At 43.1% G+C, this 23,241-nt stretch overlaps 1 protein-coding gene across 7 annotated transcripts in view; it reads left to right on the top strand.

The window, feature by feature from the left end:
* The window catches only part of ADAMTSL1 (ADAMTS like 1), a 755,614-nt gene that overhangs the window by 548,190 nt on the left and 184,183 nt on the right, over nucleotides 1–23,241 (top strand). For all 7 annotated transcript variants that reach the window (XM_029201839.1, XM_029201841.1, XM_029201844.1 and 4 more), the window contains one exon: nucleotides 10,882–11,092. In XM_029201839.1, the coding sequence (XP_029057672.1) occupies nucleotides 10,882–11,092 (211 nt within the window). The remainder of the gene's footprint in view (nucleotides 1–10,881; nucleotides 11,093–23,241) is intronic.

Genomic DNA, 23,241 nt, shown 5'->3' with positions numbered 1-23,241 from the left:
CTTTTGGTTGATTTTTGGCCTTCCAATATCTTTGTACTGTCTATTCTCTAACATCTCCTTTGATCTTTTATTTTTCCTAGGCCCCTTTAAGCAGCTTTCTAAAGCACAGAGGTTGTAGCAGATCCATCTGCTGTGGATTGTAACTACTTTCCTAAACTTGTCTATTCTTCCTCTCTGACCCTTCATGATTCCATCCTCCAGCCTTAGTGACTTAGCAGGATAGAAGGAGTAACCTGACTTCCCTTCCCAACTTTGGGGAAATCACTGGTTCCTCTGAGCCCCAGCTGGCTGATCTGTAAGATGGAGGTGGTGATGCTGGCTTTGCTTTACCTCTGAGTTAGGTGGATCAAGTCAGATAATGTTGATGGACAGACTTTGTGATTTGCAATCATTCGTGTAAATGCAAGTGGTATGAGCACCACACTGCCTGTCTTCTGAAATTCTGCAGTGTCCATGCTTCAGCCAGATAGTTTAGCAATTAGCTCATTCCTCTTACCTAACATTGTTTGCTGTGTCTCCTGGGTGTTTGTCAGTTCTCCCCATCTTTGCTGAAAGCATGTGGAAGGTAGCGAGCACGTTCCCCACTTCTGTATCTGCCACAGGGCTTATTAGCAGGGTACGCGTAAATGCTCAGTTAATGTGGGCAGGTCACAAATGTCCTTTCCCTCAGTCTCTGTAACCTATGGTACTTCGACTGACTCACTCTGGGAAGACTTCTCACTCTGTTCATTAAACTCTCTCCTCACAATCCTCATCCACGCATTTAACAAATATTTACTGAGCAACCAGTAAGAACAGTTCGTATTAGCTAATGTTTACAGAGCCCTTAATCCGTGCCAGGCACTGTGCTTATGCCCTTTACGTAGATGTTTTCACTTAAACGTCCTAACAACCCTTTGAAGGGAGTATTGCTATTACTCCTATTTTAAATAGGAGTAAACTGTTTAGTAACTTGCCCAAGGTTATGCAATTAGAGAGTGGCAGGGCCCGGTTCATTCACAGAGAATCCAACTCCAGAGCCAAAGGTCTCCTTCATTAGGCCACGATACCACCCCTGGGCATCCTTGTTGTGCCGGCACTGGAGTAGGCCCTGGAGATATTAAGTTGAATAAGTCGGGGCCGTTAGGGTCTAGTGAGAGAGATAAATAAGTAGACAAGTAACTACAGTGTGGTGAAGATAAGCCTGAGGGAAGAAAAGAATGCCACCAGAAGGAAAGACACAGTAACATGCTGGAGAGGGAAAGGGCTCTGCCTTGTGGGAGGGGCATCGGAAAAGTGCTCAGAGAGGAAGGTGGTGTTCGAGATCCAACCTGAGAGGGAGAGGCATCTGCCCGCCAGAGAAGAGCAGTCCTCTTGGTGCTGGGTGCTCAGCAAACTGAGTGTGGGGTGACCAGAGATTACACCAGAAATATACACTCAAACTTCTTTGGGAAGCACATTGCAGGCGAGCCAAGGATTTGACCATTGGCCTCTGGGTAACAGGGAGCCAGTGGATGTTTTCTTATAAGCTCTATTTCGAAATAATTTCAGTGTTTAAAGAAGTTGCCAAAATAGTACACAGATCTCCCTTATACTCGTCCCCTCAGTTCTATAGTTGTTAACATTTGGGGACCATTTGGGAATCATTTTAGGTATACATCCCACATGCATCTTAACACTTCAGTGTTTATTACCTAAAAACAAGAATGTTGTCATAAATAACCATCAATCAAGAAACGACATGAATTCAGTATCACCATCTCATGCACAGACTCCATTCACATGTTGCCTGTTGTCCCAGCAATGCCCTTTATAGGCCCCCAAATCCAATCTAGGGTCTTGTGTTTGGTTGCCATTTCTTCTTAGATTTCTCCCATCTGGGACAGTCTCTTCTTGTCTTTCCGATCCTGGACATTTTTGAAGAGTACAGGCCAGTTACTTTGTAAAATGTCCCTCAGTCTGGGTTTGTTTGATGTTTCCTCGTGATTTTTGAAATTTGACAAAAGCGTTGCAGAAGTACGCTGTGTACTTCTTAGAGCATTGTGTCAGGAGATGAGGAAAGGTGTTCCATTCCATTCGTTACTGATGATGGCAACTCTTATGACTTGGTTAAGATGACGTCGGCCAGGTTTTCCATCACAAAATTAATAAGTATGTTGATCATATTTATAGCAAGTAACAAGTATTTTATGTAGATAATCTAAGGCTAAGTGAATACCCTATTCCTCACCAACCTTTCATCCCCCAGTGTCAATATTCATTGATGATTCTTGCCTGAATCAAGTGTTATTATCATTGTTGTTGTTATTGTTGACAAGTGGTGACTTTCTAAACTCTATCATTCCTTCTGGTTTATTAGTAGGCATTCTACTGTTGGGTAGAGATTTCTCTTTTTATTTACTTATGAATTTCTATTCTACTTAGAGAGTTAAAATTCATTACTGTCAAATTGTCTCAGACGTGGGCAGTGAGAGCCCCTTCAAACTGGCCCCTGTGTCCTTTTGATTTATACCCCATCATTCTTTGAGTACTTCCCAGTTTCCTGGTACAAGATATTCCAGGCTCACTTTTCATTTTCCCAGTCCCTGCTCCAGAGCCCTTTTTACAGGCACTGGTTCCTTAGTGAAGAATGATACTTAGAAACCAAGATCTGGGCATTTGATATGCTTGATACTACTAGGAGACCTAGAGGTCATTGCTTCGAGACCTGTTAGCAGAGAGAGCTAGGAAATATTGTAAACATATACATCTGTATATTTGTATACACTCATGTATATCTATTGATCTATCTTTGTCTCTCTAGGTATCTGTCTATTAAATATGATGAGTTCACACTGTTTTCAATACCAATCTAATTTTATCAGGTTTATTCTAGTCTTCCCACTTTCTGTATCTGTAACTCCTCTCTGACAGTAGGAAGTCTGGCTCCCATTCTCCTTCATGTACTTATGTATTTGTTCAGTCCTTCCTGAATGTTTGGTTCCCAGTTATCATTGCCCATGGTGAGCCCCGTCACATGCCAGTGGACCACTCCTCACCAAGCCTCAGGCTAAAGTTCAGTCCTACAAAGCCGAAGAGGGAAAGAAGGAGGAAAACCCAGTTAGAAAGTCCAGCTCCAGCCAGGCAGCACCACCTTGCCCCCACTGGGTGCACTGGACCAAAACTGAGCCCTGGCCCCCCTGGCCCCCCTCCCCTGAAAGCCCAGCTCGGACTCCAACGGAGGTTTATAATCAGAGGAAGTCAAGTGAGCAGATTCACATTTTAGACTGACATTTTGGAAGCTTCAGGCTATGGATAGATTGGAAACTGGAAGATGTGGAGATAAATGAGGAGCCACTAATAATCGTCCAAGAACCTTAAAGTGGGACAGGGTTATAGTGTCCCTGGTGAAGGGAGGATTCTCTTGGCCCTACCTTAGGATTTCTAGAGCTGGCCATGCTCCATGGTATCTGATTTATTATTGCCGGATTGCTATCTACCTCCTGACCTCAGAGGCATTGTAAAGGAAACAAATATTTTGGGGGGAACCTTAAAAGAAAATCACAAGGTAGAAATGTTGGGCAGAAATGTCAAGTTGGAGGATTACACACAAGTATAAAGAATGCATCTAACAAATAACTGAAATTTATAATGGTATTTTGCCTCCCAATAAAAACTGCATTTTAAAATTTTGAGTGGAGAAACAAACCCTACTTTGCTGCAAAAGCCAGTGTAAGAGGAGGTTCTTCAGATAATAGCTTGCGGTGGGGAGAGTCTGCCGTTAGAAATTACGTGCATTTATACCAGCAACAAACAGTGAGCTGCTGGAGGCCTCTCTGAAAGAGTAGGGGAGCAACCCCTTGGCAGCTCACATAATGAGCCCTTGTCTAAAGGAAGGCAAAAATTCCTCCTTTTGTGTAGCTAATACAAACACCAGCGGCTAAGAAGCTGCAACCACCATGGGTCCTTGATTGCCCAAATTACCTCTTACAGCCACCTTCACAAAAAAAGAAACATGCGCGCGGGGGAACCACACTCTACCTTTGCCCTTCAGCTGCCAAGTCCCACTGCTGCTTCACTGAAAAACAACTGTTCACGACCCTGGGCGGCTTCAGTGGTGGTGGCTTCTGTTACTGAGGAATAGGTCTGTCATTTTGCCATTTGTCACTTTCTGAAGCTGTGAGCACCAGGGATCCTAAACTTTGCATCTCAGATCTAGTTTGTACTGCTGTCTTCATCCTGGCCCTCAGGAGCCGTAGCCTGGCTGCCTGGGTTTGAATCCTGATTCCCTTGTTGACTAGCCGTGTGAGTTTGGACAAGTTGCTCGGCTGGTCAGAGCCTCTGTTGTATTGCCCTATAAAATGGGAGAACGGATAATACCGTCTTCATAGAGTTGATGTAGGTAATACGTAAGTTCAGATATGTATCCCACATCCTGGGGGAGCTTAGCCCTGAGTCCTGCTGGGATAATGCAGAGCTGGGGCTTCTAAAATCCGCAGTGCTGGCCTCTGTCACAGGGAGCAGCCCCATTCTCAGCGCCCCCATGTCCAAGTCATGGGAGACTTTGATGTGATGCAGGTGGCGTTGACATCAGTGTGAGGCCTGGCAGGAGGCATTCTAGGCCATGACTGATTAATCATTTAACGTCTTCAGGCCTCAACTCCTTGTTTAAAACGCAAATAATCACAGTACCTCTCTCACAGGGCTGTGGAGAGGATTAAAGGAGGCAACTCATTTAAAGCAACTAGCACAGTACCTGGCTCACTGTAAACACTGGCAATGTTAGTATTATTATTGTTATTGGCCATAATACGTGACGTCAGCTGGATATGTTGTGGTCACATCGTGGCTTATGGCTCACGGCAAAGGGTCTCTCTGCTGTGCCCAAGGCCAAGAACTGGCCAGATACAGGCAGGGTGACAAGACCACGTTCCAATAAGTCAGACTTTGGGCAGAACTCCAGCACCATCAGAAAAACAAAGGGGAAATCAGGAAACCAAGCCTAAAATCTAAAATCCAATTATAATGACAGGCCAACCCAAGGACACATGATGCTGGGCAGGAAGCCTAATTCCAGCCTTGCGGGGTGGGAGGTAACCTGTCTCCTGCCTGCCCTTGGGCAGGAGTCAATTGCAGGAGCTTGGCAAGGTCCAGCCTGAAGCTACAGGGCATCACTGTGATCTCCCGACGCCTAGTGCCTTCCCTGCAAGCAGGTTTTGGCAGAAAGAAACAGGAATGTGGAGAAGAAGGGTTCAACAGAAAGAAAACAGTATAGAAAGAGAAGTCGGGGGGAACCAGTCTCCCGAACATTTTGGCCGTAAGCCCAACCATGAAGCCAACACCTGAAGCCTAGAAGCTAAAAGAAATCATAGTGATCATGTTTACTCTTCTCTATATACAGAACCACAGATCCTTTAGCCAAAACCATTGGAGCAGATGTGTTTTGGAATACAGAATTTGGGGCATTTTCGAAATATGTTAGGATTACTAAGACGTTAAGTGTATAACATCTGTAGTGAGTTCTGGGGGGAAAAACACCATAATCCAACAGGCTACTATTACTGTAGTAAAATGTATAAATATTTACATCAAGTGAGATGTGACCTGTCAAGGCATCATGTCAATCCAAGTCCAGCTTTGTTACCAGATAGTTTGCACCACACTGAAGAAAACCTAGTGGTGTTCAGAGCTTTGGGGACCTTGAAATTGGGGTGGGCGGTCGTTCAGAGGACACAGCTGAGATGTTGACCAGGCAGGTGACGAATCACTGGGGTTCCACTCAGCTTGAGTCCCCTCATCCTTCCTGAGCATCTGCTGTGTTCCAGGCACTGTGCTAGGCACTGAGGTCGCAGTTTGGTTTCCTAGGGCTGCCATAACAAAGTATTTACTACAAATGGGGTGACTTAAAACAGCAGAAATTTATTCTCTCAAAGTTCTGGAGGGAAAAATCAATTCCAAAATTACGATGTCAGCAGAGCCATGGTCCCTGAAACGTGTGAGGGAGAATCCTTCCTTGCCTCTTCTAGCTTCTGGAGTTTACCAGCAATCCTCGACATTCCTTGGCTTGTAGATGCATCACTGTCATCTTTGTCTCTGTCATGACATGGCATTCTCCCTGGGTGTCTCTCTCTCTTCTTATGAGGTACCTGTCATATTGAATTAAGGACCCACCCTGCTCTAGGATGACCTCATCTTAAGTGATTACATCCACCATGACCCTACTTCCAAATGAGGTCACATTCTGGGGTACTGGGGGTTAGGACTCCAGCATATCTTTTGGGGGGATACAATTAAACCCATAACGAGTGGTAAACCAAAACAGGCACAGCCTCGTGCTCTCATCAAGGTAATAGTCGAGCAGGATACTCAGATTACAGGTGCGTTCTAAAGAAGACATACAGATGGCCAACGGGTATACGAAAAATGCTCAGTGTCACCAATCATCAGGGAAATGCAAACGAAAACTACAATGAGATATCATCTCAGACCCGTCAGGATGGCTATCATCAAAAAACCAAAGACAACAAATGTTGGCAAGAATGTAGAGAAATTGGAACCCTTGCACACTGTTGGGGGAAGTACAAAATGGTGCAGCCACTGTGGAAAACAGTATAGTGGTTCCTCCAAAAATTAAAAATAAAACTATCACACGATCCTGCAATGCCACTTCTCAATATTTATCCAAAAGAATTGAAATCAGGACCTTGAAGGGATACTAGCATTCTCAGATTCATTGTAGCACTCACTGTTCGCAGTGGCTGTTTCCAAGATGTGGAAACAGCTTAAATGCCCGTGGGCAGATGAATAGATCAAGACGTGATGTATACTTTCAATGGAATATTATTCAGCCTTAGAAAGGAAGGAAATTTTGCAGTGTGTAACAATATGGATGAACCTTAAAGACTTTATGCTAAGTTAAATAAACCAGTCACAGAAGGACAGATACGACATGATACCACTTACATGAGGTATCTAAAATAGTCAAATTCATAGACTCAGAGAGTGGAACGGTGGTTGCCAGGAGCCCAGGAGAGGGGGAAATGGAGAGTTACAATCAACAGGCATAAAATTTCAGTTAAGCAAGATGAGTGTTAGAGATTTGCTGTACAACAGTGTACCTAGAGACAGCAATACTGTATTGCACACTTAAACTTTTGTTAAGAGAGTAGATCCCATGGTACGTGTTCTTACCACAGTGTAACAAAAGAAAAAAACAAGTGTGTTGAGAATTTCCAAATGGAGAGTATTCGTGGAACCGTATTGTAGAGGGGAATTTTACCCAGTTGAGGGCTTCCTCCCTGAGGAAGTAACATTTTCAGTGAAGATGAAAAGATGAGTTAAAGTCAGCCAGACAAAGTGGGGGAAGAAGCACAAACGCCCTCGCCCTCAGACGTCCAGAGCCCCTGTCCTCCTCAGCACTGGGCTTATGAGAAGCCAGAATCCCAGGGAAGGCCTGTCAGCGTCTCCCAGGCTGCCAGCTACAGCTCATCCTGCCCGCAGGCTGGGTCCCACCAGCCTACAGTCCCTCCGTCAGCCAGCAGGACCCAGCGCTCACAATCGAAGCCCCTATGCAGGAGAGCAGCAGCGGGGGCATCTCTCTGTTTTCCCTCGTTTGGCCTAAATTGATTAAAATACTTTGACCCAGGATCAGCAAAGTGCTTAACACACAGATAGCTTCTGCTGCCCTCCTTCCCTTGAGAAAGCAATGTACCTTTATCATGAGTAAGCAGATATGTCTGTTTTGTGAGTTTTTCCAGCAGCATTGAAGTGGCCTCATGGCTGCCAGATGCCTCTGTTTCAAGATCCCAGTGACTAAATTTCTGCCAGAGGTGAGGGCAGGAGTAGGGGCAGCAGCGGTGTAGGGACTAAATTAGGGCAAGTTTCAGCCTTGGGCTAGTGCTCGCTGTGCAAGCGGCTCCTTTATGAGACATCCATAGAGAGGTCATCAGCATTGGGTGTAGTTGCTGAATTCTATCTTACACCCACAATAGTTTAGTGTTTCTCTTGAAAGTGGGAGGGGGGAGGGAGGAAAACATCCTCTTTCGAAGCATGACAAATATAGAGAAAAGTGCACAAATTCCGCACATATGGCCTGGTGATTTTTCACACCGAGAATGCAGATCCAGCGCCCAGATCAAGATAACACATCCCAGAAACCCTCCCCCTCCCCCCACCGTACTCTACTTCTAGTTACTACCCACCAAGGGTAACCACCACCCTCACTTCTAACGTTGTAGATTAGTTTTGGTTTTTGAGTTTTATGTAAATGAAATCACACTATGGATTTTGCAGCTGTGGTTTTGTTCACTCAGTTTTATGTCTGTGAGATTCAGTCATGTTGTTGTGGTAGTTTATATTCATGCTTCTGTCAAGGTTTGTGTGAATATATCATAATTATCCGTTCAACTGTTGATGGACATTTAGGTTGTTTCCCAGCTGAGCTATTAGGAATAGTCCTCCTTTGAACCTTCTCATATATGTCTTTTGCCGAACATATGCAAGTTTGGGGGAGAGAATATATCCTTGTATTAGTTGTCTATTATTGCATAATGAATTTCTCCAAAACCTAGGCGTTCACAACAAAAATAAACATTTATTACCTCTCACAGTTTAACGAATGAGAAATCTGGGAGCAACTTGGAAAGGCAGTTCTGGCTCAGGGCGTCTCATGAGGTTGAAATCATCTAAAGGCCAGCCGTGGTCCAGCAGAGCTGCTTGCAGGGTAGCATGGGCCAGTGACCCATGTCACTGGCACGTTGGTGCTGACTGTGGGTGAGCAGCCCCAGTTCCTTTGCATGTGGACTTTCTTCCAGATTTCTCGGGGTCCTCATGACACGACAGGTGGCTGCCCTCCCCTACAGTAAGCAATCAAAGAGAGAGAGCCAAGTGGAAGCTACATCCTTTTTCTGATTTAGCCTTGGGAGTCACATAGCATCCGTTCTACCTCATTGGTGTGGACATATTTTTAAAACCAATAGCCCACAACATTTTGAAGCTTGGAATTTATCCAAGCTAGGGATCTAAAAATAAGTTTATAGACATTCATACAAAGATCTAAAAGAAATATATTCAACCCAGCCTCTCCTCTTTTATTCATTTAAAATTTTATGAACGTTTGTAGGACAGTTCTCAAGGTATTTTCCGGAGATAAGATGATGTTGTATAATAGAAGGTACAAAGGCTTTGGAGCCAGACACACCCAAGTTTGATCCTGGATTCACTACTTACTAATTATGGGTATTTGGGCAAGCAGCCTCTTGGATTTTCAGATTCCTTCAACTTTAAAATAGGGAAAATCAGTAGAGCCCAACTCAGTGTTCTGGAAGTAATTAAATGAGATAATGTGTGTAAGGTGCTCATGATGATGGTAGGTCCCTTCCATTTGCCCATTTATTTAAAAAAAATATTAACCATATACATTAATTATCCAGTAGTAAATGTATACATTAACTATCTAAAAAAAAAAAGTATTAACCATAGACATTAACCATATACGTTAGCTATGAAGAACCCTGCGAGAGATACAAAACTGACTCAGACACGGACCTTGCCTTCCAGAGGTGTATATTCTAGTAGGGTCCTTGACAGATGGAATAACTGTAATACAACTGAGAAAATGTTCAGTGTCTGGAGCAGATGTGGATACAATCCTTTAAATATGGGTTAAATTTGGATATATAGAAATGGAAGAAATTTAGAGGGGCAAGGGAAAGACCAAAAGTATTCCAAATTAGGAGTAACAGCTTCAGTAAAGACAGAGCTAGAAAACCGGGGGGCATGAATCGAGAATAACAAAGTACTTCATTACAGATATGGCTTAAATATAGGGTAGGAAAGGAGGTTGTGGAAATAGGGGTTGGAAAGGTAATTACCTATCAGAGTAGTTGAAAAGATTGAGAAAGCTACACTCAGTTTTACAGCCTGATGAGAAACATTAAAGCCAGAGACTTTTAAACCAATTTTCAGGGCTGGCTACAAAAGCTAGGCAGGCCTAGCCACTGAAGGATCTATTTGCCATGCTTTTCTTGGCTAACTCCTGTTTGTAGAATCTTTGTGTCTCACGCTGTAAACAGAACTTTCTAAAACTGATCATAAAGAACATTTCTCACTCCAAACCCAAGCAACTGAGGTGTTTCTTTATTATCCCCACTTTGGAGGCTGCATCAACAGAGAATTGCAGTGAGACTGTTTTTACAGGCCACTCTAAATGTACTTGTCAAGACTTGGCCTTTTGGAATGGCCAATTCATGCCCTTAACTCATCTGTGTGTTGACTTCCTCTTCTAGGTAATGAGCTGTTCTCTCCACTTATTCCTCCTCGAGAAGAGTAATCTATTTAGCAACTCTCACTTTTGTTACATTCTCCAGTCCCAGGCAGTGATGATATTTCATACATAAGACCGAGACGTTTCTATGCTATGATGGAAGCTTGAAGGAAGTTGGAACCGGCAACCTTTCATTTTGAAGCCAAAGAAAAACAAGCACAGATTTTTCAGTCTTGCTAAGAATGGGGGCTAGAGAGATGAGCATAAAGTTTTCTTCTAGACCCGCTATTCAGCATGTGGTAACCAAAGCCTTTATGCGCTCAACTTATATCTTATCTAACATACCCTCCTATTTTGATGAAGCTTATAAGTTTCATCAAAAGAGACATGGTTGTGACCATTCTTGGTGATTTTGTGGGTAAAAATTGGAGGTTCCATTTTATCACCCACTTTGTTTACTCTGAATGAATTCTAGCGCATGAAGGGAAAGGATGGGTTCTAGGTTTGGGATAGAAATCCTAGCCAATCTTGTGCTAGAACTTCCCAAATACCCAGGTAGGTGTTTTTACTCCATTAGGTAACATTTGACGTCATGGGACCTGTTCTCTACACAAGTGCTCAGGGTGTCCTCTTCCTCTCTGGCTCTGATTTCTTCCCAGGTGGGAAATTGGCAAGTGGAGTCCATGTAGTCTCACCTGTGGGGTTGGCCTGCAGACCAGAGATGTCTCCTGCTCCCACCTACTTTCCAGAGAGATGAATGAAACAGTGATCCTGGCTGATGAGCTGTGTCACCAGCCCAAGCCCAACACGGTGCAAGCTTGTAACCGCTTCAACTGCCCCCCAGCCTGGTACCCTGCGCAGTGGCAGCCGGTGAGTTCTGGGGTTACCCAGTATTGGAGTTTGTGTTTGCAGCAGTGATTCGGGACAGGGGAAGTGCCCTGTGAGAGTGTTGTGTCATTAAAAGACTGTTCAAGATCTGCTCATCCCTCCTTGCTTAGTACTCCCCCAACCTCATTCAAATCCAGATCTTTTCATTACAATTACCAAGCTCTTTCTACTGTACCGCCTCCAGTGATATTCATGACAAAGTTTTCACTGAGCTAAGGAAAAATTTTTTTTAATGAGGACTGTGTGGTGGGTAAATTACCATAAAGCTACATTTTCTGAATGTGTGCTTTTTCTAGCTTTTGCTATTTAAAATTCAAAGAGATAAAGATACCAGGCAATGGCTTTTCTTTTTTTTTTTTTTTTAAACATAATTCCTTAGCAAAATAGAACGTTAGAAGTCGAGTTAATTACAGACTTTTAAAATTTTCCTGATCCATGGGGAACTACTGTTTAAAGCAGGGGTTGGCAAACTGTTGCCCAAAGCCAAGTCCAGCTCACAACCAATTATTGTAAATAAACTTTTATTGGAAGACAGCCACACCCACTCTGTTATGTGTTTTTTGTGACGTTCCTGCATTATAAGGGCAGAACCGCTTGGTTGTGACGGAGACCATATGGCCCACAAAACCTAAAACATTTACTCTGCCCCTTTACAGAACAGTTTGCTGACCCCATTCTCAAGCATATATTATAATAATAAAAATACCATTATTTTATCCTCAAATCCTCTCTAAAATTAATATATATTTATCAAACTTTGGTTAAGTAACCTTTTTGCATGCCTTTAAAAAATACAGGATTTTAGATTGATTACTTGGATAAAATCTTATTGTACAATTGCCTCCCTATTAGAATATCAAACGTAGTTTTAAAGTGACAACAAAGGTCACAAAAAGTAAGCCTGAAAGGTGAGGGGGACTTGCATCCTCCTTTTACTAAAACAGTTTTTCACTCTCAGAAGTGTCCCAGTTAGAATGATAAATCACGTGGTCATCTAACTGAGAAGGAGAGAGGAAGACAGCCTTGGTGCCAAGTCAAAGAGCTGCCCTTTCCATGCGTCCTCTCTGCTTCTTCACAGCCAGTGAGCAGAGCCCCTTCCTTTTTCCTTCCCCTTCTTGGGGCTGTGATTTAGCAAAGTGCTCAAAGAATCAAACAGTAATGAGTGAGCAACACACTAACGTATAGAGCATCTAGAAACAGACGTTGACTATATATATATCCTTTTTGAGCTTAAATGTACTATATGGCTAGGTTTGTAAAGTCCGTGCTACTGTGTGATGGTTTGTGCAATTCAAGAGAATGTTATATATTTTGAACATCTATGTACCATGTTCTGTTAAGAAATATATGTTGTGACACACCTAATTGAAGTTAATTCTCACAATCGTCCAGTGAAAAGTAGATTTTATTGTCTTCATTTTAGTTACAGATGATATAACTGTGTCCTAGATATGGTTTTGCCCAAGGTCATAGAGCCTGGTCCAGAACCCAGGTCTCCTGATTTCTGGTGCATTTATACTTTTACCTTTAACTATACTTCAGCTTCACACTGCACCACTAACCCATGATAACACTAAGAAAGGATGAGGTCAGCCCAATCAACCTCTACTGTTGAAACGAAGTCCCTGTATTATTAGTTTGTGTTGCCATTAAGTACCTAATAAGTTCTGGGTAAAATGTTTATTGAATAACAAAATGAATGAATAGGTCAATAGTACTGCCCACAAGCCCTGAAGTTTTTTACTTTATATCCTCCTGATAGGTTTGTTTCATAGTTGTAGGTAATAATATTGACCGTGAAAGTCAGTGAAACACCAGCCTCTTTCAATAGCCACACATGCTGCTGAATAATGGCAGTGACCAGCACATCCACATACATGACCTTTTCCGGTCTGTTGCCAACACTGCCACCCCATGCCCGGTGGCCCTGTTTGAAACAGTTGATTTCTAAAGAGTCAATTACTCTTCCACTTTCCATCGCCCTTGGGCCTGTTAAGACATGAATTTATTTTGAAAACTTTTTCTATTTCCTTCCATTAGGGAGAAGACTTTAAGATGAGTTGGATTTAAGTCCATTTTTTCAGATCAGGAAAGTAATAGTAAAAACTCTTTGAAGTTTAGCCAGTGAACCACTGACTATACTTTATTAGGACCTTTAAAAAGATCTTTTTCATACCCAATGCATAAAGATCTTTTTCATACCCAGTGCATAATAATTGTGAAAAATATTCAAACATAATAAGAAATAAAGAACATAGACAATGAAAGCCACCAGGGATTCTATCTTCCAGAGAAAAATCCCTGTCAAACATTTGGTGCATAGGACTCCTTGGTCACTTTTAGGAATCCCTCTGAACCTAGAGGAAACAATAGACTATTCTTATATTATTTCCTAGAATCCTACTTCTTTAGTTAAGTTTTTTAGGCAAAATCAGCTATTACTGACCGCTTATTAGGAGAGAGGAAGTCATTGTTTATGCTTATGGAATAAGCCAGGAGTAATTTAAGCGTCTCCAAGCTAATTGGCTGTTGTCCTAGGACACCACTTAGTTAAGACATCAGCTGTTGACCATGCATTTGCCTGGTCAGCCCTCTGGTCCCTTGGCAGTCCTTGCTGGGACAGGGGACCTGCAGTGCACTTACATGGTTTTTTCCATTTAGCTGCCTGCATGTACCAGGAGATAGTGCTGAGGTCTCTAATCCTTCAATAGCCAGTTTATGGTCTTTTTTCATGTGAAAGAAAAGAAGAGGGTGGATCAAATGCTTCATTTAAAGGAAGACAGATAACAACCTGATGGCCATTGGCCTGCCTGAGGAGAGAAACTCCCCCTCCTTGCTTTTTGAATATTGGGCTACCAGTGACCTCATGCATTTACCTATGCTTTGCTTTCTGGGGAAAAAAAACATAAATTATGTAAATTGTCATTTACCAGCTAAGAACGCAACCTCCTTTGTCCTTTGTAGAGCACTTGCCTGACAAGTAAGAAGTGGCCAAGATTTACACATTTTATAGGTCTGAGAAGACAAGTATGGAGTCCAAAGATTTATGTTAACGTTTTAGTTTAGAAACAATTATGCAGAAATGAAGCACAGATCTAATTTCTAATTCTAACTTTGGTGTTTAGGGGGCCATCTTTATTTCACCTCTTACTCACTACTGCATCCCTTGGTTTTCATCTTTGGTCTTCTGGGAAGGACTCACTTAATATTTATCTTTAGCATTTTAGCTATAATAGCTTGTTGAGTTTTTTTGGTTGGCTTCTGAAACACTTACATACTTAGTGCATTAGGTCTCCTGAATCCTGTCTAATTTATTAAATATACACACATCCTCCTCCTCCTCTTCATCATCACCATCATCTTTGGTGTTGGCTCTATATTACTTTTTTAAATGTTTTATTGAAGTATGGTTAATTTTCAATGTAGCCTTACTTTCTGGCGTACAGCAAAGCAATTCTGTTTTGTTTTGTTTTGTTTTGTTTTTTTGCGGTACGCGGGCCTCTCACTGTTGTGGCCTCTCCCGTTGCGGAGCACAGGCTCCGGACGCGCAGGCTCAGCGGCCATGGCTCACGGGCCCAGCTGCTCCGCGGCATGTGGGATCTTCCCGGACCGGGGCACGAACCCGTGTCCCCTGTATCAGCAGGCGGACTGTCAACCACTGCGCCACCAGGGAAGCCCAAGCAATTCAGTTTTATATATATATTTTCAGATTCTTTTCCATTATAGGTTATTACAAGACATTGAATATAGTTCCCTGTGCTATACAGTAGGTCCTTGTTGTTTATCTGTTTTATATACAGTAGTGTGTACCTGCTAATCTCAAACTCCCAATTTATCTCCCCCCGCCACCTTGCCATCCCCTTCAGTAACTGTAAGTTTGTTTTCTATGTCTGTGAGTCTATTTCTGTTGTGTAGATAAGGTCATTTGCACCACTTTTTTAGATGCCACATATAAGTGATATCACATGATATTTGTCTTTCTCTGTCTGAAGTCCTCTATTTAATATGATAATCTCTAGGTCCATCCATTATATTACTTTTTATACACCTCACGAGAGATCATTTTCACAACTGGTGTGTTACAGCACCATGATTGAGAACCACTGTTACAGATGAATACGTCAGTCTGAGACACCTTGATCATGAGAGTCTTCTGCTAGGATTTGTTTCAGTGACTCTCCATTGCCATATAATAAAGCCCAATGGCTTAGTCAGGCCTTCATCCCTCTGCACGTCTGCCCCTGCCCATGTCTTAACTGTGGTTCTCCCATCCCTGCTTGTGCATTCCTTCTGCCCACGCTTCTCCCTGCCCACCCGCAGTTCCCCTCCCCTCTGCCTGTCAAAGCCGGCAGGAGTCCCACCTCTCCCACCAGGACTCCTCTACTACCCTCCTGCTCTGCAGCCACATGGCGTTCACGGTCAGTGCTGTTCATTTAACAGTCACATACCACCTTACCTGCTGCTTTCCCATGACTCCTGAGTTAGACCGTCAGGTCAGTAACAGCAGTAACCCAGTCTCAGTGAGAACCCACCACACCCATGCAGGTGTGCAAAGCATAGAGAATGGTGCTGAAAAGGCCCATGGCAAGTGTGCCTGTTCATTTATGGAGCACTTGATACATTTCAGGAGCTTCTTCTTATTCTAAAAAGAGTATGTATCCAGTGCAGTTCTAGGAACTTTTTTTTAATTTTTATTTTATATTGGAGTGTAGTTGATTAACAATGTTGTGTCAGTTTCAGGTGTACAGCAAAGTGATTCAGTTATATATACATATGTATCTATTCTTTTTCAAGTTCTTTTCCCATTTAGGTTATTATACACACTGCTGTATTTGAAATAGAAAGGATTTTTTAAAATAAATTTATGTTATTTATTTATTTTTGGCTGCATTGGGTCTTTGCTGCTGCGCGCGGGCTTTCTCTAGTTGCGGTGAGCAGGGGCTACTCTTCGTTGTGGTGCGCGGGCTTCTCACTGCAGTGGCTTCTCTTGTTGCGGAGCACAGGCTCTAGGTGCGCGGGCTTCAGTAGTTGTAGCACGTGGGCTCAGTAGTTGTGGCTCATGGACTCTAGAGCACAGGCTCAGCAGTTGTGGCGCACGGGCTTAGCTGCTCCGCGGCATGTGGGATCTTCCCGGACCAGGGCTCGAACCTGTGTCTCCTGCATTGGCAGGCAGATTCTTAACCACTGCGCCACCAGGGAAGCCCAGAAAGGATATTTTTAATGCTAATCTAAAAGTAGATTAAAATCATTTTTAAAGAGATCACAAAGGAGGGAGTTAAGGTTGGACATATGCTCATATCTATAGCAGGGTTCCAATTACACTTATTAACTCACTTTTTAAAAAATTTTATTGGAGTATAGTTGATTTACAATGTTGTGTTAGTTTCAGGTGTACAGCAAAGTGACTCAGTTATACATATATCCACTCTCTTTTATTTTTAGATTCTTTTTCCATATAGGCCATTACAGAGTATTGAGTAGAGTTCCCTGTGCTATACAGCCAGTTCTTATTAGCTATCTATTTCATATATAGTAGTGTGTATATGTCAGTCCCAATCTCCCAGTTTATCCTCCCCCCTCCCCTTATGCCCTGGGAACCGTAAGTTTGTTGTCTTCATCTGTGACTCACTCTTGTTTTGTAACTATAGGAAATTTACTTTTATTTTTAACGTATTTAATCCTCACTGTCCTTGATGTGATAGTTACTACTCTGATCCTCAGTTTACAGATGAGGAAACTAAAGCACTGTGAGGTTAGCATGAATTCAGACTTTATTTAGTAGAGTTCATTCTACTGCTCTTCAGTTTATCTTTTAATCCCTACGGCAATCCTTTGAGGAAACAAGGCTCAGAGAGGCTGTGTTTGTCCCGGCTCACATAGCCAGTAAGTGGAAAAGGGATCTGTATGAGTCAAAATCCATTCTTTTCTCCACTATGCAGTGCAGCATTCCCAAAACCTCTTTACAATTTGCTCTAAACTGTTAAATTGTGAGGAAATCTGATAGCAGCTCAAAAATCAGCAGTTTACATAAAACTCAGTATTTGTTGCATTATCCAGGGTAGTTAATCTGTGTATGTTTCCTCTTGCTGCTATAACAAATTACCACACACTCGTGGCTTAAAAGAACATGAATTTATTATCTTATAGCTCAGGAGGTCAGAAGTCTGAAATCAGTTTCGCTTGGCTAAAATCAAGGTGTTGGCGGGTTTGCATTCCTTCTAGAAGTTCTAGGGGAGGATCTGTTTGCCTTTTCCAGCCTCTAGAGGCTTCTGGCTTCCTTGGCTCATGGCCCCTTCCTCCAGCTTCAAAGCACTTCCTTCAGATTCTGTCTTTATACCCTGTCTGACTCCAGTCCTCCTGCCATCGTCTTACAAGGACCATTGTGACTACATCAGCCCCACCTTGATAACCCAGGTAATCTCCACATCTCAAGATGTCTAACTGAATACCCTCTGCAAAGTCGCTTTTACCATGTCAGGTCAAATGTTCACAGGTTCCAGTGATACGGACATAGATATCTCTGGGGTCATGACTCAGCCTGCTTCAGTCTGCTAGACTGTGGGCTGATGAGCCTGTTTGTCTCCATTAGCACAAAGTAAAAGTCTGCCTTCTACTCCTCTTGCCACTGTGTATGAGCTCTGTAGGCATCAATCTTATTTGTTTTTATTCTAAAAAAAACGCTTTAAAACAGAAATGAGAGAAAAAGAGAAAGATGCGAGAAAGATTAAACTGAAATGAATGAGAGAGTCCACTCTGAAGCATCATTTCTATTTCTCTATATGGCCTGTGTTTTATGTGCAGGATTGTGTCCACCCACTGTACATACATATTGCTCACATCTGTATAGAGACTGAAACAATCACCACAGCCCCTATTTTCCCCCCTTGCTTGAAACTGTGATTATGTGGCCACTTACCTGTAAACCTTTTTTTCTTTTTTTTCTTTTTTTTAAATTCAGGGTTACAATTCAGAATGCCTGTAATTTAGCTATGTAAAAAGATATATGAGAGAAGAGTCCCTGCTGGTAATATTTAGGGGAAAAAAAGAGAATTTTAGTAACTATAAATACTTGAGAATTAAAATTTTCGTTTAGATTTAAACACACCACACCGGAAAGAATGACTTTGATCTGGATTAGAGGGCTGAATTCTGGCAGAAAGAGTCAATGTAGTCATCAGTTTTGTTATATACCAGTGACTAAAAGGTAAATCCTCATGAGTTAGAGACCATCTTTATTTAAAATGTTGTGTCCAGGGAGGAAAAAAATCTATTGGGATATTTATCTTTATTTTTAGTAGTGTATTTCACAAAGAAATGGATGCTTGATCCTACCTCTAGAAGCAACAATAAATGTCGGACTTCCCTGGTGGCGCAGTGGTTAAGAACACGCCTGCCAATGCAGGGGACACAGGTTTGAGCCCTGGTCCGGGAAGATCCCACGTGCCGCAGAGCAACTAAGCCCGTGCACCACAACTACTGAGCCTGCGCTCTAGAGCCCGCAGGCCACAACTACTGAGCCCACGTGCCACAACTACTGAGCCCACGTGCCACAACTACTGAAGCCCGCAGGCCTAGAGCCCTTGCTCTGCCACAGCAGAAGCCACTGCAATGAGAAGCCTGCACCCCACAACAAAGAGTAGCCCCCGCTCACTGCAACTAGAGGGAGCCCGCGCAACAAAGACCCAATGCAGCCAAAAAGTAATTAATTAATTAATTAAAAAATAAATGTCAGCAAAACAGATCAGAGTTCACATTTCACAGGTGAAGTGTTTTTGTTTTCATTTATTAGCAGAAAATTCTTTTTAACAATTGCTCTGAATTTTAGTGGGTATGCTAGCCCCTGCTTCACGAAGTAACAGGAATGTTAAACCCAGAAGATATACTGCACACCCCTTGCACTTCCAGGGTTAAGAAAGCTTAATCGATATTAGATTAACAAGATAATTTTAATTCACAAAGTGGCCCATATAGAAATTCTGTTCTTATTTAATAATTTTGTTTAGTGAGTGAGATTCCAGTCCTCATGTTTTTGTTTGTTGTTTTTCTGAGCCTTCCTTCAGTTTGACTTAGTTTTTCCCACTGTTATGTACTAAACACTCTCTGATTACCCTTTGAACCTCTCAACCTCATATATTGCAAAGTTACCTCAAATTCTGAAGGTCAAACGTCAAGCTCGATAACACACCTACCTGCCACCTTCCCCCATAGACCTGGCCTTCCCTCGTGGACCTTGTGCTGTGGGTAACACCACCATCTAGCCTGTTCTCCAGCGAGAAACTAGTGCCATCTCAGCCTCGTTTGTTCTTCACACTCAGTCAACACCCAAGTCCTGTTGATTCCACCTCCTATATCTTCCCAACCCCCCAATGCTCTCTTCCTCTCTCATCCTTCTGCCACTGCCTTGGTTCCAACGCTAACAAACTAACCAAACTACTACAAACAGCCTTTTACGTGCTCTCCCTGTGCTGTCTCACCTAACTCTGATCTGATGTTTCCCAACCTGGTATCAGTGGTTCTTTACTACAGGCCCTCTGTCAAACTTTTAAAATATGTGCTCAGAACCCCCAAATAGGAGTATGGCATGCACTGTCGTTTAGACTTATGTGACAACAAAACCTTTTCTCCCTGGCACATCTATTAACATCTCACAGGGCGGTACTCTTTGGAACCCATTTTCCTTTGCCACCTGAATCATTTCTGCAAATTAGATCGTGTTACCTCCTACTTTAAAACCTTTAATGACACCCCAGGCTCTTAAGAGTATGTCCAGTTATGTCCAAGGCCCTTCACTGTCTGCCACTCATCCGCCTTCTCAGTCTCCTTTCCCAATTACACGTCCCCATGAACCCTAAGCTCTGCCTTCTCAGGACCCCTCGGAGGTGTGTGAACATGCCGTGTTTCTCCGTCTGTGCACACGTGGTCCGACTCTGCCAGCGCTCCTGTCTCCCCGGTCAACCCTTTCTGTGTCACTTCTTCTGCAAAGCCTTCCCCATCTTTTCCGTAAAGACTTGGTTGCACTCTCGTCTATATTCCCTCTTTTGTAAAACTGATCACACCTTAGGGTAAAGTGCAGTGACTGGACTGAGGCGTAGTGACCATCTTAAGTCATCTTAAGTCCCCAGCACCTAGTACAGTGCCTGGCACTCAGCAAGTACTCAGGAAATGTTTGATGAAAGAATGAATGAGAGAATGAAGAAAGGAATGAAATGAGTTAGAAGCTAAGCAGAGCACATCATGTAAAACTGGCAACTTGACCTTAGAAACAGAATGTAGACATCACTTTGTGTTGGGCTCAGTGTGTGACTCGAGGTACCAAGGAAGTGAACTCAGCTCTCAGTGAATTGAACTGTCAGCATGAAACCAAAAATGTCAAAAGAGGCAGAATTTATGAATGTGCTGATCATGGGGAAATCCTTAAAAATACAGGACACTCAGGCCATTGTATTTTTGTATAGAAACGTAACTTTTACGTGTTCCTCATGTTGTATTCTTTTTGCTTTTCTTATAAAACTAATGAACCCATGACCTTATATCATGAAATATGCATGGCAACAAGGAGAAGCAATATACATGCTCTTTTGGGTTATTTATTCTGTTTATGGAATATATTTTAAAACAATACCCATTACCAGAGATCTACATCTTCACACCACAATATTATTTTCAATGATGATTCATAAAGCAAACATTTTTCATGGTATTTTATTAAATTTCTCTTGCTGCTGCTTTTAAAATCTTTTCTCCTTTGCATTCTGCCTCTCACGTCAGAGCTATCAGCCTCACCACGTAACCTTGACCAGTTCACAAAGTCATCACAGTCTTTGGAACCTTTACTAATTTGAGATTTCATCTTCTACAATTTAAAAAAAATTTGAAAACCACCTTTTCCTCAGTGTACACACCAGGGAAGCGTTTTGAGCGAAGTTGAGACAAGCGTTTAAAAGCCAAATCCCTGACGACATTAACCCAGCCAGAGGGTTGTCTGCCATCCCTGGAGGATCAGAGCACCCCACAGAGCACGCACTGCAGCTGGCTGAAACCCACTGCTGACTTACTTAGAAGAGGCTTCTGGCTAATGATAAAACAGTCCAATAAAAGGTGGATGTTCAGCCCATCAGCTGGATGTTTGTTTTACATCTTTTCAAGCATCTGGCTTGTTGGCCCTTTCGTTCATCCAGTCATCGGTTCAACAAACATTTATGAAGTGTACGCTCTTCGCCAGATGCTATACTAGGCACTGGGGAATAGAAAGATGAATACGTTCCCTTTCCTCAAAAGTCACATAATCCTATGTGAATGCAGGGAGGCGGAGGAAAATAGCGGGAGCATAAGCAACCAGCCCTAACGGGATGTGCAGTACCCTTCCAGGCCAAGGTGGGGTGGGAGGTGACTTATACACCATGAGGCAGAGGGGTTAAAAGAGGCTTTCCTGAAGAAGTGGCCGGTGAGCTGGGCCTTCAAGGATGTCTTGGAAGTTTCTGGATGGACAGAGAGGTGAAGGGCATTGCTCCCAGAGTGAACAACGTGATCAAAGGCCTGAGCAGAGGAGGCATCTGTGGGCCCAGGGAAGGGCAGATTGTCCACTGCAGCTAAAGCACCAGCCCACAGCAGGCCGGCAAGGAACGTGGCTGAGAAGCTCAACGCAGGTCAGACTGTGAGGGCTCTGAAGGACATTCTCAGGAGTCTTACTTTACCTTTGGGTGTTGAGAATTTCCTGCAAGTTTTCTGTGTAGGTCAAACTTCAAAATAACAAGCTGATTTTTTTTAACTTTTCTTGCAGCTGTTTTGTCATACAGTTGGCACAGAATTCCATATGGTGTTAGGGGGGAATCATCTGAGGGTCTGTCCCTTAAATCAGGTCCTATCTGCAAAGTGACAACTCGGCTCTGTTATTTTTTAATTTTATTTATTTTTTTTTGCGGTATGCGGGCCTCTCACTGTTGCGGCCTCTTCCGCTGCGGAGCACAGGCTCCGGACGCGCAGGCTCAGCGGCCATGGCTCACGGGCCCAGCCGCTCCGCGGCATGTGGGATCTTCCCAGACCGGGGCACGAACCCGTGTCCCCTGCGTCGGCAGGCGGACTCTCAACCACTGCACCACCAGGGAAGCCCTCAGCTCTGTTATTTTAAGTGAGTGGTCACACTCCATAGCACATTACAATGTCACCCTTAAAATAAAACCAATTATTTTCATCCGTTCCTTAATTTGAAAGAGAGAAAAAATTAACCTGCATTTTACCTTATTGCCACATTCAGTAAGATGCTTAAATCTGAACGCTGTTCTTATTCACCTACCTGTTTATATTGGGAGCATTTATTCAAATTGGATGGACACCCATACACCTTATAAGATACTCCATATAACCACTGGCTCTAACAGAGGCTGCTCTGGGTCCCAGGTTTTCCCCTCCATGTTTATTTTACTCCCATTGGAAATGATGGAGGGGCATTCATTTGGAGAGATGGTTCTCAATCCTGGTTGCATAGAATTACCTGGGAGGTTTAAAAAAAGAATGTTTTTTAATTTAAAAAATTAATGTCTGGGACATATATCCCAGAGTTTAATGGATCTGAGATGGGGCCCAGGACTCAGGACTTTTCAAAAGCTCCCAGGTGGTTTTAAAGTGCAGCAGGGGCTTCCCTGGTGGCACAGTGGTTAAGAATCCACCTGCCAATGCAGAGGACACGGGTTCAAGCCCTGGTCTGGGAGGATCCCACTTGCCGCGGAACAACTAAGCCCGTGAGCCACAACTACTGAGTCTGTGCTCTAGAGCCCGCGAGCCACAACTACTGAAGCCCGCGTGCCTAGAGTCCGTGCTCTGCAACGAGAAGCCACTGCAGTGAGAAGCCCGCCCACCGCAACGAAGAGTAGCCCCCGCTCTCCGCAACTAGAGAAAGCACGCGCGCAGTAACGAAGACCCAACAACAGCCAAAAATAATTAATTAAATAAATTTTTAGAAATACATAAAGTGCATCAGGATTGGGACCACCGAATAAGAGGGTGACAGCTGGGCCACAGCAGCATTCTGACTCTACTCAGGAGCACTGTATTACCATCCTCACCTTGACTCTGGGTACCCATGCCCCTTGCAGTTCTGACTCCAGCCAACTGATCACAGACCCCCATGAGTT

This window comes from Monodon monoceros, unplaced genomic scaffold (genome assembly GCF_005190385.1).
Source record: "Monodon monoceros isolate NGI ecotype Baffin Bay Population unplaced genomic scaffold, NGI_Narwhal_1 Super_Scaffold_5, whole genome shotgun sequence".
Taxonomy (NCBI): Eukaryota; Metazoa; Chordata; class Mammalia; order Artiodactyla; family Monodontidae; genus Monodon; species Monodon monoceros.
This window is presented reverse-complemented; position numbering and strand designations above follow the sequence as displayed.